The 21,344-nt window shown below is 34.4% G+C and overlaps 1 protein-coding gene across 3 annotated transcripts in view; it reads left to right on the top strand.

Annotated features, from left to right (window-relative positions):
• CSMD3 (CUB and Sushi multiple domains 3) overlaps positions 1-21,344 on the top strand; it is a 1,083,470-nt gene that overhangs the window by 290,518 nt on the left and 771,608 nt on the right. For all 3 annotated transcript variants that reach the window (XM_032609830.1, XM_032609829.1, XM_032609828.1), the window contains exon 5: positions 5,078-5,285. In XM_032609830.1, the coding sequence (XP_032465721.1) occupies positions 5,078-5,285 (208 nt within the window). The remainder of the gene's footprint in view (positions 1-5,077; positions 5,286-21,344) is intronic.

Here is a 21,344-nt window from a genome sequence, read left to right as displayed (position 1 = left end):
CTCTCAGAGGGAAGCATAGGCAGAACACTCTCTGACATAAATCAAAGCAATATATTTTTTGATCTGTCTTCCAGAGTAATGGAAGTAAAAGCAAAGATAAACAAATGGGATAAATTTTACAAATGGGATAAACAAATACAAATAATTTTGATTTTATTTTGTCACTTTTTTCCCTGCTCTATACGTTGTAAGAGATTAAAGGACATTGTTTATCAAGTTTGTATAAATTTAGTTATTTTAAAGTGTAGAAATAGGAGTATTCGATGATAGATTTATAATATTATAAACAATTAAAATTAGGTTTAATATTTTAAATTTAATAGCTATATTTTTTTTATCAGTAGATTTGAATATATTAAGAATTTAAGAGGGAGTTGTTAGTATTTCCTCTAGGTGATTGGAATAAATCCCAAATCAACTGATTACGTTTTAAAAAATTCTTACTCTCAAAAGACTACATTGCCTTCATTGATTCTATTGGCTGAACTGGTTGTTTCCTTCATGTGTTACAACAAACTGACTCTTCAAACTTCTTAACATGCAACTTGCCATCATTCAGCCTATGTATTGCATTAAAAAAAAAAAAAAGCACACCTAAAATCTTACAACCTATACAGATTTTAGAACAAGAGTAGAGAAACTACCAACCTTTTTTATATTCCCTGTATGTTAAATAACTACATTTTGAAGCAATTATAACTTCTAGTTAACCTCAAGAGAAGTCTAAGATATTTAATCACGTTGCTTTACTCTTTAGGTGAAAAAATACTGTTCTTAAAAATGGGCCTAAGAGAATTATTCTGATTTATTGTGCAGTGATACTATTTATTCCAAAGTGCCTACAAAGACCAAATTAATCTTTTTTTTTTTTTCAAATTAATCTTTTGAAGATATTGAGATAATAATATGCTAAACTACTGAATAAACGAGAGGTGGTTTATCTTTAGGAAACAATAAAGCATGCCAAAAATTGCTTGGATTTTTGATTCAGCCCCCTAATCTGTATCCTCCATTATCTTCTTTCCCTCTCCTCTTCATAGAGCAGCCAGAATGTTTTCAAAACTCAAAACCAATCATGTCATCTCTTTGCTGAAAACCCATCAGTAACTTTCTACTGCTCTGAATAGTTTTGTCAGAAAGATCCTGCAAGGTCTAGCACCTAGTTGCCTTTCCACTGCTCTGAATAGTTTTGTCAGAAAGATCCTACAAGGTCTAGCACCTAGTTGCCTTTCCACTGCTCTGAATAGTTTTGTCAGAAAGATCCTGCAAGGTCTAGCACCTAGTTGCCTTTCCACCTCATTTGGTACCACCTGGCAGTTGCACACAGATTTTCTTTCAGTTTGGAAAATTTTGGAGAATGCCCATTTCCTCTGGTGAAAGCATAAGTGTACCTACTCAGAACAATTTTCCTTTTCCTCATTAACTATTCACCCTTCAGGTTTCTAGTCCATCATCGCTTCCTCAAAGAATCCTTGTTTCTGAATTCTCTAACTACTGCAAAGCCCCAAACATACAATGTCGGTACTAAATGCTCCTTCTGCAAAGTACCTGACAGAAATGTAATTTTATATGTTTATTTTGTCATTTGTTTAGAGCCTTACTCTCTTTTAGACAGGATGCTTAATGAGGGCAGGTATTGTGCTGACTTTTGATCACCACTGTAGCATGAGAGACTAACGCAGTTCCTCCTGGTACTTAGTAGATCTCAATATATATTTTTTTGAATAGATAACCAAATTAATAAACTTTAAAACTCACAGAAAGTTTATACAAGTAACCAACATGACCCCATGTGTATCTTGAGTATGTTAAAAAATGGTTCTATTTAATAGCCTGTGAACCCTGCCCTTTCTGTGACATGTGGGACAGAAGATACTACAGACAACACTAATCAAACGGGCAAGCCTGGTGGCCAGGACAGAGTGATGCTGAAAGAATAAAAGTTCTATCATTGACAGGATTTGTACCAACTCACTTTGCCCAGAGACCAGGCAATATTACTTAGCAGAGAGAGCACAGCACTAGATTTAAGGGTTTCATGGTTTGTCCTAATTCTGCCTTTCAGTTGTTCTAACTCTGGTATAAAGTAAAAATTTTAATTTAGATAATACATTTTACTATAAGAGCCTATGATTACAGAAAATGTATTTTTTTTATAAATATTATAGTAAATCCAGTCTGAATTGCAATACAAAGGTTCTAGCATTCAGGTAGACTACCTAGCCAAAATGTTGTGTATCTAACGTGTACTAAAAGCAAACTTTATTTATTTCACAATTTTGTCAGATACTGATTCTATGATAGTCTCTGTAGTAATAAAGAGATCAAACAGGAGTGCTGAACAAAGAACTTGATACAGGAATTGGCAAGAGCATTGGTTTGAATGCTGGAAGATCTCAGTTCCCATCCTTGTTTTCAACTGCAAGTCAGTCATGCTTTTGGGTTGAAGACTTTCCCTGGAGTGAACTATGCTGTTAGTTGCTCTCCATCTCATGTGTCAGGAGTTCGGGGTGATTTCTCTCTTTTGTGAGCCTAGATTACTTCTTGAAGGAGACCATGCAGAGAAATTGATTTGTTTGCCCTGGAGCTTGGGGGACACAGTGTATTATCATTCAGACCATGGCTGAAATATTTAAATGTCTGCTGTTGTAAACCCAGAAGGCTACATTTGAGAAGAAATTGCATGTCCACAGAGGATAAATAAATGGGGCATGTTTTCTTGACCATATGCAGGACTTTTGTGAGGGAGTTCTGGCCTGGAATTGTCCTAGATCCTGCCCAAGAGGCCCACCTAGAAGGATAAGGAGACATAGTTGGAAAGAGGGTGGAAGGATACCATTCTATACCCATGGTATGAGGGAGAAAATAAGCAGCCAGCTAGAGAAACACATTCACCCACAACAAGGGAACTGATTGGGTTACTTCTGAGGGTCCCATGAAAAGGTTCATGAACAAAATGAACCATCTTTCTTTAATCATCTGCCAAAGCCCTTGGAAACCAGTACCAAATCAGTGCCAAGCAAATAAGATTCATCTCCCCTGATCCTTTCTACTTCCAAATCTAGGATGAATCATAGAGAGCTCAGTGAGCAGGGGTGGATGAAAAGAAATTCTAGGGGGGGAAATAGGGAAGAAGAGCCCACTTCACTGCCTCACCTCTGCCCCATCTGCCACAAGCCCAGGGGAGCAAAGAACCTTAACCTAAATGAAGTCACAATTTTTTGTGAGTATCCAGGACTAGACAAATTAATTGATAAATTGATATTTTTGAATTAAAAAAAGTGGAGGAATTTTTTCTTAATCTGAGTGTTAACTGAAATGTTTCTGCCTGAGATTTTATCTAGAGACAGGGAAGTAAATAGCTCACAGAGCTGGTTTGAATATGTTGTATACCAGCTACACTACAAATATATAATAATGTAACATTTTATTTCTGAAGCAGTACTCAGCGTTGGTGTTAGTACTGAGAAGACAAAGAGTAGAAATAATTTGTGGTTGGGGACTGGGGGCAGCAGGACATTTTTACCAGAGGTTAAAGTTAAGGTATTGAGGGAAGGCATTGTATGTTCTGATGAGAAAATTGTAGTAATATATCTCATAGTCTAGACTGGACCACTAGTTCATTCTACTTACTCAACAGACTTAAAAAAATAGAGAGGGCATCATGAAAATAAATATCATATACACAGTAGTGTATGATGAAAATTAAGTATCTTTTAAGAACAATATTATTTATGCTTTCAATTTATGAATTATGGAGGTAGGTGGGTAAAGAGTGGGACAGAAAGAAGCTAATGTTATATAATGCATACAATATGGTAAGAAAGTTGTTCCCAGTACCAAAGCATGTTGCCATTCCATGCCCATTGTGGAGTTAAACAGGATGCTGCCATCTCTATTTATTAAAGTTACAGATTGTTAACTATTACATCAAATAATAATTGGTCTTTATAGAGCTAGATATTTCCTCAGACATTTGATTTGAATGGAAGGAATTCCCTGAGTGGCTCAAGATAACAGCATAAATCTTGAGAAATCTGATTGCACAAATAATCTAGTAGCCTATTGACTGGCCTGAACAGTGTTATGACAAGACAAATTTTATAGCTTCAGTTTCTTTATAAAGCAAGGAGCTTTATCTTATGTTTTAACACTAAACACAGGTGGTCATGTAACCCCTCTGTTGGGGTTACATACAACATTGGCCAAAAGTAGACTCATGGATAATCTATGACCCTTATTTGGGAAATGAGAACCATAGGTCCAAATGTAAAATTAGTAGAAACTTTCCAAATGGAAGAAAAGTATGATTACTTAGAAATAGAAGGTTCTGAGCCACCTACAATATCATAAGTAGATAGTTTCTATTTAACCTAGCATTGATGCCATTGCATTTATAATGTTGTGTATACATAATCGTATGAATACCTAGCAAAATATGTTTACATTGTTTGATAGAGTCATAGGAACGTGTTACTAAAGATATGTTACTGAATACATTATTGAAGTTACTATATTATCTTTCTAATTAAAGTTTTGTAGATATGTGATGATGTATTCTATTTAAACTGCATTTCCACAAACGTTTTCAGTAGCTTTTGAAAAATGCCAATGACAGAAACTATATTATATTCTCTCTTACATCATTTATTTGGTATATACCTACATAAAGGAAATAAAAACAAAGCTCAGACCTACCATGAACATGCACAAAGTGACTAAAGATTTCCTATTATAGACCTTAAGAATGACGTTTCATTTGTTTTACTTGCTTCATCACCTAATCAATGAAAAGGAAATCTTAATTCTGTTATCCTGAGATCTAATTGGAGTATAGATTTTTACTTACTTTCATTGCTGTTTCAATCAATGGTTATAAAATAGTCAAGATAGCATTTGTATTTATATATGTGCTTAAATTTTTCATGGACTTCTCATTTAATCTCTATTAGTATAATATGCACTTGGTATCACAACATTTGTCCTGTTATTTTTATCCAATAATGTTAACAGAGTTGATTTAATCGCATTTCTCTTAATGATTTATATCTGAACGTCTCATCTTTGTTTTCAACAGCTGAAGATGCATGTGGAGGAACAATGAGAGGATCTAGTGGCGTCATATCAAGCCCTAGTTTTCCTAATGAGTATCATAATAATGCTGATTGCACTTGGACCATTGTAGCAGAGCCTGGGGACACAATTTCACTCATATTTACTGATTTCCAAATGGAAGAAAAGTATGATTACTTAGAAATAGAAGGTTCTGAGCCACCTACAATATGGTAAGTAGTTTCTATCAATCTAGCTTTGATGTCATTGCCTGAGGCCAGTTGGGAATCAGAGAAAAACTGTATGTGGGCCTTTAAAGGATTAAATATTTAAAAGAATTAACAGTTACAGGAAAATTGTAAGGCGTAGCTGTCAGAGCTGAGGAAGATTTTGGAGATGGGGTACTAATATATAGAATGGAATTTTGAAAGATGAAGCTTTCCATCAGTATTTCTTTATCACTCAGTCAATGAAAAATAATGTGATTTTTATCAAAACTTGTATAAGGAAATAAGAGTTGTTCCTACAATTGTGTTCCTTAGTGTGTCAGTTCATACTCTCGTTCATAATCTGGTTCCTTTCAGATTAATTGAATAGTCTTGGAAGTAATTTGCCTTTGTTTTTGTAGATAGCTCTTTTATGTATCCTGTTATCTGAAGGCAAAAATTAAACACTGTGATCTGGGTGAATGTGGTCTGTTTCTTTAGAGACTCAAGGCATGGTCTCATGAAAATTACAGAGTTTTCAGAACATACTTTTAGGATATAGTATTTGTAAAAAGAAAATATTTCTTTATGCTGTTTTAAAAATTTAAATGCACTGATATCATTGAAGTGTAATGTAGACTTAGTAATTGAAGAATGGTGGGATTAGTGAAATGAAGACATAGGTAAACTCTAGACTAAAAGGGCCTTTTAAACCAGGTAAAATATTTGACAAGAATAGCAGGAACTTATTAAAGGATTTTTATCAAAAGCAATTCCATGAAGAGGTTTGTGTTTTCAAATGATGATTCTTGCTGAAGTATAGAGATTGATTTGAAGTGGGGCTCGATTAGCTGTAAGAAAATTTCTTAAGAGGTGTTTTCTGTAATCCAAGAAAAAAAATCATGGTAGCTTGTATTAAGATGGTACTGATGGAGATAAAGAAGTAGAATGAGTTGAGAGATTTTTAGGAGGTATAATGATAAAGACCTCTGTAGTGAATTGAAGAGTGATAAAGAAGGTGGTGTTCAAATAAAACATCATTTCTGGCTTGCGTAAACTGGTAAAGGCAGGAGAGATAATCACTGAATTGGAAAATGTTGAAGGAAGGTCACGTTTGGGATGGGAATGTTATGGTTATTGAGAGATGTTTTACATATATTTAGTTTGAAGTCTCTTTGAGACATGCTGTTAAAGCCATCTAATAGACAACAATATCTATCTCTATGATTCAGGAGCTGTGAGGAGAAGCATCACTGATAGTGTAGTTGATATTGATGGTAATAGAACCAAAAGGCATCAATAACATTGGCTAGACAGAGACAGGATGGAATGAGAAGATAAGAGGGCACTAGGGTTGAGTTGGAGCATCAACAGCATATAAGGCCCAGGCTTAGGAGGATGATCCAGCAAAGGAGACTAAGACAGACAGGAGGAAATCTAAGGGAATAAGCTGTCACACAGGCAAGACAAATGTGAAGAAGAAAGAATAAGACAACATTGCAGATTGCTGTTGAAAGGACATTAGGTAAATGTGTGTGTGTGTGTGTGTGTGTGTGTGTGTGTGTGTATGTGTTTTAATACATTCATAGTTGGCTAGACGTCAGCAAAAGTACCGCGTTTCTGTCAGCTTAGTCATACCTTTTTAGGTATGATGAAAATAACACACTTAGCTATACCAACTTTGTTTTTTTGTTTGTTTGTGTTTTCCTCTATCTTTCAGTCCCTCAATACTCAAGTTTATATAACTTTAACTCTTCCCATGATGATTTTGTGCCTGGGTACAATGAAACTCAGCAGAATCCTGGTTTAAAAATGTTAGAGAATTCAAAAACTATTGTTTCATAAATTGCTACTTTTACAGTGTTACATATTTGAGTCATATCAAGGTAGATGATAATGCCATGGATTTTCCAATAATTTTATCTCTTGGTATAGAAGAGATCCCATTAAAAATGAAAAATTTTAAACTTGCAACATATTTGATTATTAGAAGGAAATTAGAAAACACTGTTTCTTGGCACCTGTTCCTTTGTTACCACTGCATTCTAGAAACCAAATCTAACACATTTACTTTAGGGATCATAACATACCCATTTATGTTCATAATAGTTACTTTCTCTTTTCAGATTAAGCATTCTTAGTAATAATTTGTTTATCATCTAAATGAACACCCTTTGTATGTTTCCAAGTTTCTGGAATAAATACAGCTTATTCAATAATAGTATCAGATCTACAAATTTCTTTTCTCTCCATTTTCTCATTAAATGACACTGGACCACTTTATTTATTTCCCCCTTCCTCAGGAAGAAAATAGCAAGAAATTAATTGTTTTACTGTCCTTTTAAATCAGTGTTACCGTGAATATTTAGATAGACTTGTTAAATTCCTTGTTGTAAAAAATAAACAAAGGTCATTTGGCACTTTTCAAGAAAATGATACAAATACCAAAACTATGTTATATTTTTATAAATGGCAATTGAAAGATACAGTGTCAATAAATAATATTGTCTGTAGTCACTTAAATGTAATAAAACAACATTCCTTTTAATTGTGTTAGTTATAGAATTGATGTATAAAATGATCTGTGAATAATTAAAACTTTAAATCTAATCCTGGCCCTCTAATCCCTTTACATTTTTTAATGTTCTCATATCTTTTTAAACATATAGTCATCAGAATGAGACATTTTATTTCAGGTGGCATTACATTGGTTCTTTCTTATGAGTATGCATTGCTCATATAATATTTTCAATCCTTAATAGAACTGAAAAGATAAATGAGAACAGGGGACCCATTTACATTATTTTGATTAAAATTACAGACGATTCCTTGATTACAGGCCCTTCATTGAGGAACTGGGAACTTGCCACTGGCCACTATGCATTTTATTCTGTTCTGGAAGTTCAGGCAGTGAAGCAGGGCTTACTGTAGCCTGCCTTTGACTTTGGCAACAGGGAATAAATCAGCCCAGTAATTGTGCTGCACGGAGAATATTAAGTTAGCCAATGCCTCTCTTATAAGCTATATATGCTAACTCATTAAGTTCTTGTTTATTAAACAACAGTCAGCAGCACCGTTGCATGATCCAACAGGGATGGAAGATCTACTCAGTCATTACTGTATGGCAGAATTTTATGAGGCCTGTTGAATATTAGCTAATTCCATTGCAGTGAAATGAAAAATAACATAGCATAAAGAAGCTCGAGTTCTAGTTTTAGCTTTGACTCTTTGTGGATAGATGAAACTGGGTAAGTTATGTCACCTCCCTAGATCTCAGATTCTTTGTCTGTAATATCTAAGGCTTCTCTCAACTCTAATATTGTTTGGCATTATCTGCTTAGGTGCTATGGTAGGGTCAAGGAGGTAGAAAATAACTAGGTGCTGCCTTATTTACAAAGCATTGGATGGAGAGTTAGATTAGATACTCTTTAAAATTGTTTCCAAACTTAATCTTTTTGGGTTGTTACTAGAATTCTATTCATTCAGTGTTCATTCAGCAATTAGTTATTAGATACCTACTACATGGCAGCTATTGTCCTAAATGCATCAGTGACCAAAGTGGCAGAGAGGCTTGCTCCTGTAGAACTTATGCCCTATGACGGGAAAAAGGTTCTAAAAAGCAATCAATATAAATAAAGTAATAACACACTCTGTTCAGAGAGTGATAAGAAAGAACAGGTGGAGTAGGGTAAGAGAGGTCAGGAGAGCAGTAGTAGGGTGTGTAGGTTACTTAATTGATAAGTTGAGATTTGAGCAAAGTCTGGACACAAGTAGGATAGTTAGCTAAACAATGAGCATTCCAGGCAGAAATGATGTCTAGAACAAAATATATAATCTTGAGTGTGCCTCATTGTGTTTCAGGAACATTTAGGAGGTGATTGTGACTACAGAAGTATTGACATGGGTGAAAATAGTAGAAGCAAAAGAGAATTAGTGGAGCCCAGATAAAGACCTATATTTGGCTTTTAGGTGAAACATGAAGTCATTAAAGTGATTGGACTTAGTATTTTTTTATTTTATTTTTTAAAAAATTTTTATTATTATTATTTTTTGCGGTACATGGGCCTCTCACTGTTTTGGCCTCTCCCGTTGCAGAGCGCAGGCTCCAGACGCGCAGGCTCAGTGGCCATGGCTCACAGGCCTAGCTGCTCCGCGGCATGTGGGATCTTCCCGGACCGGGGCATGAACCCGTGTCCCCTGCATCAGCAGGCAGACTCTCAACCACTGCGTGGCCAGAGAAGCCCTGGTCTTAGTTTTTAAAGAATCACTCTGTGGAAGAAACTATAGAGAAGAAAGGTAGAAAAATGGATATTACTTGCAGTAATCTAGGTAAGATGTTATAATTATTAGGATGAGGAAATAACAGTGGAGGTGATGAGAAATTGTTAGGTTTTCAAGATAAAGTTAAGAGAATTTCCTAACTGATGGTGAAGCTCAAGGAAAAGAAGGAGCAAGGAGGACAGCTCTAAGGCTTTTGGCCTGAAGAACTGAGGACATGAAATAGCCATTAATTAATATTGAGAAGGCTGTTGATGAAACATTTTTGGAGAGATGCTCCAGAGCTTAATTTTGGACATGTGAAGTTTGAGATGGCTAATAAACGTTCTGATGAAGATTTCAAGGAGGCAGTTGGCTATACAAGTCTTAGTGCAGAGTTAAAGGTGTGGGATAAAGATCTAAATTTGGAAGTCTAGAAGGGGAAGTGATTATTAAATTAAAACAAAAAGAGAGAAAAAAGACTAAGAACTGAATCCTGGACACTCCAACACTAAAAACACAACAAAGCTAGGAGGAACTGGTAAGAGTTTCAAAAGGATAATTAATAAGATAGGAGGAAAACCAAGAGTGTGGTTTCCTAAAAGCCAAATGAAAGTATATCAAGGAGAAGGAACTGATGAACTATGTCAAATACTGATGATAAGCCAGTAAGATGAACTCTGAAATTGATCATTGGATTTAGTAATATGGAGGTTATTGATTACTGTGATGAAAGGAGTTTTGTCGATGACAGTCTTATTGGAGTGGTTTTAAGACAGAATTGGAAAGTAAAAATTGTAGGCCATTAGTATACATAAGCCTTTCAGGGATGTTTGTAACCAAAGGTGAACAAAGAAATAGGGCAATTATTGAAGGAAGAAATAGAGTCAAGAGATTTTTTTTTTCTTTAATTTTTTGTTTGTTTGTTGAACTGGGATAGGTAAAACCCTGTGTTCACACTGGTGGGAATGATCTGCTAAAGTGCAAACAATTGGTGATGGAGAGAGTGGGGAGACTTGCTGTAATAAAGTGAAGAAGTGGAGATAGAGAAACTAATCTTTCCTTTTAAAAATCTGTTTGTGAAAGGAAGGAAGGAGGAAAAAGCAGCAGTAACTAGAGAGTGAGGTAGACCATGAAAATGAAGATTAAAAGGTCAAGTGAGGGATGATTCCATGGCAGAGGTTATAAGGAATTTAACCAATTTGGAAGCCCTGTACATAGAAATAAAAGATCAAAGGCTTGTAATCAAAGACCACAAGGAATGAGTTATTATCACAGACAGTAATAAAGAATTGTATAATAATTGTAATTTTTCAGGTTGGATGACAGTACACATGTGAACAATAATAGAAAGATCAGGAAGACCCATTAATATATTTTAAACAGAAGGGAAATGAGTTCATTTTGTAAGGTGTAAGGTTGAGGCTTCAGCAGAATTTCCACAGAGCATGTCCCCCCCCCAGAAACTGGTAATATGTAACATAATTCTGACAGAGATTGAGGTAGGAATAATTATTTGGCATAGTTATTCCTACTCTCCTATAGTTAAAAATCTCTACAGTATCTAAAAAAATGGAGTATTGGATAAAATCAAGGGAATTAACACAGTTATCAAAATCAGAATATTAACAAAAACATACTCAGATCATATAACATAGGAAGACCTGTTTAAATTAATTGTATTCAAATTAAGAATAAAAGAAAGTATATAGTGTATTTTATTTAAACTATATATGCACATTTATTTATATTTATTAGGTAGTTTAAATAATGCTAACTACCTAATATTTAGATTTGAGCTGATAAATTTTTCCATCATAGGCTAACTCCCATTGAAAGCTAGTTCCTCCATGTGTACACCAGAACCTATCCTTTCTCACTGAGGAGTGTTATGCCCACAATTTTAATTCTCTCTACACCATCAATTTTTGCTCCCTGATTAATCACTCTTTAACTAGATGTAACTTGGTTTGTCCCATCATTTCTTTAGAACTGCCTTTTCCAAAATGACCAATGATATCTGAATTCCTACTTTAATACTTATCTTACTTGATTTATTTGCAACATTTGAATGATCATTTCCTCAAGAACATCCATCTCCCTTGTTACTATGAAGTCCTGTCTTTTACCCTTTCTTATTCCTTACTGACTGTATCTTTCAGAATCTTTTTGAGTGGATTTTCTTTCTTTATCCTTTCGTGTGTTCCCACATTTGTCCAACATTTGTCTGGTTTTCTCTCTCTCTCTCTCTTTTTTTTTTTTTCTGTTCACTCTACTTTGTAATTTGCATAAATCTCCATGGCTTCAGTGATCTTAAGAATTTGCAGTTTTTCTGATGTTCATGATTACTGGTTGTCGTACTTTGTTTCTAGTTGTATACATATTGTTACAAAAATAACAGAATCTTAAGGACAGCTTGGATCTCAAGTTATACATAATGTCTAGAACTTTACATTGTACACCTTAGGTATTTCGAATATATTTGTGAAATGAATAAATGATTTTTCCCTTTATAAAAAGGACATCAGTTGACCATCTGTTTTTACCTCTTTTACCCAGTGAGTACACTTGATTTAATAAAGCCATATGCATTAGTTTGGATTAGGTTCAACTGTAAAAGAAAATTAAAGTAAAAAACACCAACAGGCTTGAATGAGATGCAAGTTTTTGTTTTGTTTTTTTAAATTTAAAGTCTGGACATAGGTGTACAAGACAGTTGTGGAAACCCCTGATATCAAATACTCAGGATCCTTTTATATTACTATTCTATTTGTAGGTGGCCTTCATTCCAAAGATCGTATCATGTCCAGACTACATCCATTTAGTTTACAGTCTAGACAGTAGGAAGAAGGAAAGGGGAAGGGAAGGGCCAAAGGGTATTCATCATTAAACTGTCTCTTAAACAAGGTTCTAGTTGCTACCCTGCATGTTCTATTGCATTTTCTACTATTTCTGCTTGTACTCATTGGCCAGAATTTTCTTACATGGCCACTTGGCTGAAAGAGACACAAGGAGGTATGACTCTTCTTCTAGGTGGCCTTTGCTCAGCTAAAAACCTGTTATGAAAGAAAAGGAGAAATATTAGGATATAACTAAAAAACTTCCACATTGTTTTTACTGATGCAGTCCCTCCAGAGAAAATATATATTCATTAGTATTTTACATATAATACAACTATGTGTGGGTCCGTATTGATACAGATAGGTACGTATATGTATATATATATATATATATATATATATATGTTATATACAAATACATAAATCAGATATACATATATGTGGTATATTATCGTTCATATATGTGGAATATATATATTATTATATATGCTAATAGTTCCAAATTTAGCAGTATTTCTCAAATGGTGTTCTTGTAATATCTACATCAGAATTGCCTGTAGCATTTCTTAAAGTGTGGATTTCTGAGCTCCCACACAAATGTATTCATTTACATTCTATAGGCATGAAATTAGTAACTCTGCAAACTAGATGATTCCACTCCATTGCTATAGCAAATAAAGCAGTAAGTTTGGTTTTATCAGTATTGCAACTCTGTCATATAACTGTCCTATAAGCTATCCCACAAGAGCTGAAATATTTCTTAGTACTCAAAAAGCTGAAGGTCTAATTAACATGATATATCAAGCTAATTAAACTAATTCTATGATGCATACACATATGTATATAGTATGAATTTATGTAATGGATAGCACAAAGACTGTGCTAGTGAATCAACAATTGTCCAACTAAATAAGATAAATTAATTAGAGGTAACTGGCTATAATATTCATTCTACAAAGTAAATATTGTAGATACTAATCCTATCAAACAGGTGTTCCTGTTTACTACCTTATTTCTGACAGTTATTAGACTAAAACATGCAATGAAGCTATGGTTCATGCATATTATTGCTTATGCATAACAGTAATTTGGTTAAATATCTATTACGATTCCATAATTTTGAATTAACCTTCTTGTTGTTGTGATGAGAGCACTTAACATGAGATCTACCTTCTTAACAAAATTTTAAGTGTACAATACATTGTTGTTAGCTATAGGCACAATATTGTTACAGCAGATCTCTAGAGCTTATCCATCTTGTATAACTGAAACTTTAAATAGCAACTCCCCATTTCCCCTTCCCCCATCCACTGGCAAATACCATGACGCTTTCTGTTTCTATGAGTTTAACTGTTTTAGCTATCTCATGTAAGTGTAATCATGAAGTACTTGTCCTTCTGTGGCTGGCTTATTTCACTTAGCATAATGTTCTCAAGGTTCATCCATGTTGTTGAATATGGCAGGATTTCCTTCTTTTCTAAGGCTGAATATTATTTCTTTATATGTATATGCTATATTTTCTTTATCCATGGTTGCCTCTCTTTAGATGAACAGAGTAGTCATAAAATGATGAGAGCCAGAGGGATTTTAAGGATCTGACTGCTCAGTGTTCCCCTTTGAGGGAAATGAATCTTGAGGCTCATTGTGTCTGTTAAAAATTCAAGCTGAGAATTAAGATCTCCTAATGCTTGCTGCAGTGTACTTTTTTACAAAAGTACTCCTTAGGCATACAGCCAGGGTTTTCTTAAAACTATGTATGTATATCAGCAAAACATTTTGAAAACCTGAAACTTTGACATATAAATAGCACAGTATGGATTAATGTTTTTAAATAATGCAAGTGCAGAAGTAAACTGAAGTTGACATTATATATTGGGTTGATACTTAAATATAAGTTTGCTTCAAAGAGTTAGAAATTCTTGTAGATATCTGAGAATCCCGAGTTTGGTTAATTTACCATTTTTAGTACAATTAAATACATTTTTTCTGCCTTAAGGACAACCTGTTTGACAGTGCAGCAAGAAGAGTTAAGAATGTATGTAAGGCTTGCTCATCCATTAAAAAAAGAATTACATAATAGATGAAACCAGAATTAACACAAATAATAGCTCACTACTGAGAGAAGCATTTTGAAAGGTTTCTAACCAGACCACTTCCATGTACATGCAAAATATTTCCTCTCTGACTTTTTAGGTTGAAAAAAGTTAGTTGTTAGATGTGAGATAAAACATCATTGTTTGATGTAAAACCAATTATATATATAAAAAATAAAAAAATACAAATTTCATGTATATATATTATATATAATTGTTTATGACAAATTTGAAGTTATCCTTCTAATTATTAGTGTGTACACTAATTATTATTAGTGATGTTTTTATACCTTTAAGAAACAGACCTTGCATTCATTGTTCCATCTTAATTAAATAAATTGCATTTTTTTTTTTTTTTTGCGGTACGCGGGCCTCTCACTGTTGTGGCCTCTCCCTTTGCGGAGCACAGGCTCCGGACACGCAGGCTCAGCGGCCATGGATCATGGGCCCAGCCGCTCTGCGGCATGTGGGAACTTCCCAGACCGGGGCACGAACCCGCGTCCCCTGCATTGGCAGGCGGACTCTCAACCACTGCGCTACCAGTGAAGCCCAATAAATTGCATTTTTAATGCAAGTGCAGAAGTAAACGAATACTATTTCTGTTTTTAAATTTAAGAAACTCATTTACTTATACACAATATTTTAATTAAGGAATGCACTCATCAAAAATATGTTTCAACTTCAAAGGGAAAAAGATGTCATGTCTGATTCCACTTTTTTTTTAATCTTGTGTGATCTTTCATAAAGACTGGAAAACTGTACAGATCTCTAAGGTTAAACCAAAGCTCTAGTATGTGAAATACATGACTAATTTTATCATCTTATTTAATCCATAAAAATCAAACACCACTTGTTTGTCACTATTATTCATAAGGAAGTCCCAATATGCCCTTTTCATAATTCCTTGCTCTTTTTGTCTCCTCTCTAATAAAGTATTCCCTATAGTATTACCTAGATAAGTTACTTAGAGCCACTACAACTCTGAAACTCCACTGTTCTTCTTGCTTACTCCCTTCATCTGTGTTTTTTTTTTTATTTCATCGGAAACTCTAGTGCTTGTCATATTCATTTGATTCATTTTTCTGCAATTTATTAACTTGTACGTTAGCCTTAGCCAGGGACACCACTCCATTTTGAAAGGAGAAAAGTGTGAAAGAACAGGTGTGTCTGCATTAATGATTATGACTGTAGTGACCAGAAATCGAGATACATTCTTTCTGTGATTTCTATTTTTTCCCCGACGAAAGATTCAAGGTCATCTGCTGAAACTGAGGGGAGGTGATAAGTTAGGATATTTAAGGAGAGTGGGATTATTTGAAATATCTTCTTTGGAGAATAGAAAAACAAACAACTAAGGAAATCGAAGGATTGCTGGGCAGTGTTTTGAATCCAGTTGAGATTTTAAAACATGAGTTTTTAGTGGCAATAATTGATGCACTTCAATATTTCTACAAAACTACTTAGCAACAATATAAGTACAATGAGGCAGGCACCAACATTACTGCTACATTAGGTCAAACTACATTAGGACAATGGAGGAGATTGAAGGTATTGGTAGAGCATGGCCTGGAGAGGGAAAGAAGTGATTTCCAATCGAGTTTGTCTCTTCTAAGCACACTTTTTGTTTGTTTGTTTCTTTTGTTTTTTCTGGGTTAGATTTTTTTTTTTTAACATCTTTATTGGAGTATATTTGCTTTACAATGGTGTGTTAATTTCTGCTTTATAACACAGTGAATCAGCTATACATATATCCCCGCATCTCCTCCCTCTTGCATCTCCCTCCCACCCTCCCTATCCCACCCCTCTAGGTGGTCACAAAGCACTGAGCTGATCTCACTGTGCTATGCAGCTGCTTCCCACTAGCTATCTATTTTACATTTGGTAGTGTATATCTGTCCATGCCACTCTCTCACTTCGTCCCAGCTTACCCTTCCCCCTCCCCATATCCTCAAGTCCATTCTATACGTCTGTGTCTTTATTCCTGTCCTGCCCCTAGGTTCTTCAGAACCATTTTTTTTTGTTTTGTTTTGTTTTTTTAGATTCCATATATATGTGTTGGCATACAGTATTTTTCTCTTCCTGACTTACTTTACTCTGTATGACATACTCTAGGTCCAGCCACCTCACTGCTCATAACTCAATTTTGTTTCTTTTTATGGCTGAGTAATATTCCATTGTATATATGTGCCATATCTTCTTTATCCATTCATCTGTTGATGGTCACTTAGGTTGCTTTCATGTCCTGGCTATTGTAAATAGTGCTGCAATGAACATTGTGGTACATGACTCTTTTTGAATTATGGTTTTCTCAGTGTAAATGCCCAGTAGTGGGATTGCTGGGTCTCTTTAGTTTTCTAAGGAGCCTCCATACTGTTCTCCATAGTGGCTATATCAATTTACATTCCCACCAACAGTGCAAGAGGGTTCCCTTTTCTCCATACCCTCTCCACCATTTATTGTTTTTAGACTTTTTGATGATGGCCATTCTGACTGGTATGAGGTGATGCCTCATTGTAGTTTTGAGTTGCATTTCTCTAATTATTAGTGATGTTGAGCATCCTTTAATGTGTTTGTTGACCATCTGTATATATTCTCTGGAGAAATTTCTATTTAGGTCTTCTGCCCATGTTTGGATTGGGTTGTTTGTTTTTTTGGTATTGAGCTGCATGAGCTGCTTGTAAATTTTGGAGATTAATCCTTTGTCAGTTGCTTCATTTGCAAATATTTTCTCCCATTCTGAGGGTTGTCTTTTCATCTTGTTTATGTTTTCCTTTGCTGTGCAAAAGCTTTTAGGTTTAATTAGGTCCCATTTGTTTATTTTTGTTTTCATTTCCATTATTCTAGGAGGTGGGTCAAAAAGGATCTTGCTGTGATTTATATCATAGAGTGTTCTGCCTATGTTTTCCTCTAAGAGTTTGATAGTGCCTGGCCTTACATTTATGTCTTTAATCCATTTTGAGTTAATTTTTGTGTATGGTGTTAGGGAGTGTTCTAATTTCCTTCTTTTACATGTAGCTGTCCAGTTTTCCCAGCACCATTTATTAAAGAGGCTGTCTTTTCTCCATTTTATATTCTTGCCTCCTTTATCAAAGATAAGGTGACCATATGTGCATGGGTCTATCTCTGGGCTTTCTATCCTGTTCCATTGATCTGTATTTCTGTTTTTGTGCCAGTACCAAACTGTCTTGATTACTGTAGCTTTGCAGTATAGTCTGAAGTCTGAGAGCCTGATTCCTCCAGCTCCGGTTTTCTTTCTCAAGATTGCTTTGGCTATTCGGGGTCTTTTGTGTTTCTATACGAATTGTGAAATTTTTTGTTCTAGTTCTGTGAAAAATGCCATTGGTAGTTTGATAGGGATTGCATTGAATCTATAGATTGCTTTGGATAGTATAGTCATTTTCACAGTGTTGAAGCACACTGTTTTTTAATCCATGAATTTTAGCTGTAAGTTAGTATAAACCATTTATTCTTGAGAGCTTGCAAAAAAAGGTAAATGCTAATTAAGAGTCTAGAAATCTGTATAATATGGTATATAAAGTTTTAATGTTATATAGGCTTTTATGTATTGGTATGTTTGTAATACACAAATATCTTACATTATTTTATGAACTTTGAAATATATCGTATTTGTTCATTTTAACAGTATATTTTTCTTAGTGATTTCATTCTAGTTAAAGTGGAACTGTAATTCCTGACTTACCATTGCTTTTGTAAGTTACCTTCCATAGTTCTTTCCTCCTTTAACATAATAATTTTCATAAAACTAGCCTATGCCTAACTTGATTAAATCCACTTATACAGAAAATGGTGTTGTGACCCTCAAAAACTCTTACAGGCAAATTTTTATACCAAAATTGCTTTTATAGCATAGATTCCAAAGTTATAATTAGTAAACTCATATAGAATTACTTACATACAAACTACAACATAAAAGTTAAATGTTAAAACCTATTTTGAACTCACTTCTGATTGAGCAGTGAAAAACTTTGTTTATAAATCATATTATTATGCAGTGCCCCTCTCTTCTTCAATGACTGTAATCTTTTTGCTGAACACTCATTTTCTGTTCAACATAACTTTATTTAACATATTTTAAATATACTCAACAGTCATAGTGATTAGAAAACATAGATATTTTCTTTTTTTCTTTTTTGTTTTGTTTTGTTTCCTGGATCAAGCACAGAACAGTAGAGAGAATGAATCTTACAAACTGATACGGATTTTTCAATTCACGAGAAGGCAGATGGCAGACTCTTGGGAGAAGCTGCACAGTCAAATTACAAAGGGTATAATAAAGGAAGGTATGGAGACTTTAGACATATTTGTACTATTCTCCATAAGAATGATAATTTTAATAATATTCAGTATCTCCTGTTTGAAAATAATAGGTACTTAAATTTTTTTATTGAAGTATAGTTTATTTGCAATGTTGTATTAGTTTCAGGTGTACAGCAAAGTGATTCAGATATATACATGTGTATATATATGTGTGTATATATATACATATATATTCTTTTTCAGATTCTTTTCCATTATAGGTTATTACAAGATTTTGAATATAGTTCCCTGTACTATACAGTAAGTCCTCGTTTTTTATCTGTTTTATATATAATAGTGTGTAACTCTTATCTCAAACTCGTAATTTATCCCTTCCCCGTTGGTAAACATAAGATTGTTTTCTATGTTTGTGAGTCTGTTTCTGTTTTGTAAATAAGTTCATTGTATTATATTTTTTTAGATTCCACTTATAAGTGATATCTTATGATATTTGCCTTTTCTGACTTATTTCACTTAGTATGATAATCTCTAGGTTCATCCATGTTGCTGCAAATGGTATTATTTCATTCCTTTTTATGGCTGAGTAATATTCCATTGCATGTATGTGTGTGTGGGTGTGTGTACCACATCTTTATCCATTCATCTGTTGATGGACACTTAGGTTGCTTCCATTTCTTGACTATTTCTTGGTATCTTTTCAAATTCGAGTTTTCATCTCTTCTAGGTATGTGCCCAAGAGTGGGATTGCTGGATCATATGGGAACTCTGTTCTTAGTCTTTTGAGAAGCTTCCATACTGTTTTCCATAGTGGCTGCACCAACTTACATTCCCACCAGCAATGGATTCCCTTTTCTCCACACCCTCTCCAACATTTATTGTTTGTAGATTTTTTGATGATGGCCATTCTGACTGGTGTGAGATGATGCCTCATTGTAGTTTTGATTTGCATTTCTCCAATAATTAGCACTGTTGAACAACTTTTTGTGTGCCTGTTGTTCCTCTGTATATGTCTTCTTTGGAGAAATGTCTATTTAGATTTAGGTCTTCAGCCCATTCTTTGGGCTGTTTGTTTTCTGTTATTGAGTTTTATGAGCTGTTTGTATATTATGGAAATTAAGCCTTGTCAGTCGAATTGTTTGCAAATAATTTATCCCATCGTTAGGTTGTCTTTAAGTTTTATTTATGGTTTCCTTTGCTATGGAGAAGCTTTGATTAGGTCCTATTTTTGCTTTTATTTTTATTGCCTTCAGAGACTGACCTAAGAAATCATTGATATAATTTATGTTGGAGGATGTTTTGCCTATGTTCTCTTCTAGGAGTTTTATGGGGTCATGTCTTATATTTAAGTCTTTAAGCCATTTTGAGTTTATTTCTGTGTATGGTGTGAGGATGTGTTCCATCTTGCACATCCAGCTACATTGATGTGCATCCCAGGGTCACAAAGATGGTTCAACTTGCACATCTAACATTGATTTACATGCAGCAATCCTGGTTTCCCAGTACCACTTGCTAAAGAGACTGTCTTTTCTCCGTTGTACATTCTTGCCTCCTTTGTCCAAATTTAATTGACTGTAGGTGTGTGGGTTTTATGTGGGAGCTCTCTATTCTATTCCATTGTTCCATATGTCTATTTTGTGCCAATATCCCATTGTTTAGATTGCCGTAGCTTTGTGGTATTGTCTGAACTCTGGAATGGTTATGCCTCCAGCTTTGTTCTTTTTCCTCAGGATTGATTTTAGTAATTCTGATAAGTCTTTTATGGTTCCATATAATTTTAGGATTATTTGCTCTATTTCTGTGAAAAATGTCATGGGTAATTTGATAGGGATTGCATTAATTCTGTAGATTGCTTTGGGTAGTATGACCATTTTATCAAGACTAATTCTTCCAGTCCAAGAGCATAGGCTATCTTTCCATTTCTTTGAATCATCTTCAGTGTCCTTTATCAATGTTTTATAGTTCTCAGCATATAAGTCTTTTGCCTCCTTGGTCAGGTTTATTCATAATGTTTTTTTTTGGATGTGATTATAAACAAATTTTTTTTTTTTACTTATATTTCACTGTTAGTATAAAGAAATGGAAAAGATTTCTGTATGTTAATCTTGTATTGTGCTACCTTGCTGAATTCTTTTATCAGTTTCAATAGTATTTGTGCAGAATCTTTAAGGTTTTCTATATAGCGTATCATGTCATTTGCATATAACCCAATTTTACCTCTTCCCTTCCTATTTGAATACCTTTTTTTTATTTTTCTTGTTTGGTGGCTGTGGCTAAGACTTCCAATACTATGTTGAGTAGAAGTGGTGAGAGTGTGCATCCTTATCTAGTTCCAGATTTTAGCAGGAAGGCTTTCAGCTTTTCAGGATTGAGTATTATGTTGGCTGTGGGTTTGTCATAAATAGCTTTTATCATGTTGAGGTATGTTCCCTCTATACCCACTTTCATGAGAGTTTTTATCGTGAATAGATGTTAAATTTTATCAAATGCTTTTTCTGTGTCTATTGAGATGATCATGGGTTTTTTGTCTTTCCTTTTGTTGATATGGTGTATGACATTGATTGATTTGTATATGTTGAAACATCCTTGTGACCCTGGGATGAGTCCACCCTGGTCATAGT

The sequence above is a fragment of the Phocoena sinus genome, chromosome 17, assembly GCF_008692025.1.
Source record: "Phocoena sinus isolate mPhoSin1 chromosome 17, mPhoSin1.pri, whole genome shotgun sequence".
NCBI lineage: Eukaryota > Metazoa > Chordata > Mammalia > Artiodactyla > Phocoenidae > Phocoena > Phocoena sinus.
The sequence above is the reverse complement of the archived record's forward strand: the minus strand, read 5'-3'. Positions and strand labels throughout refer to the sequence as shown.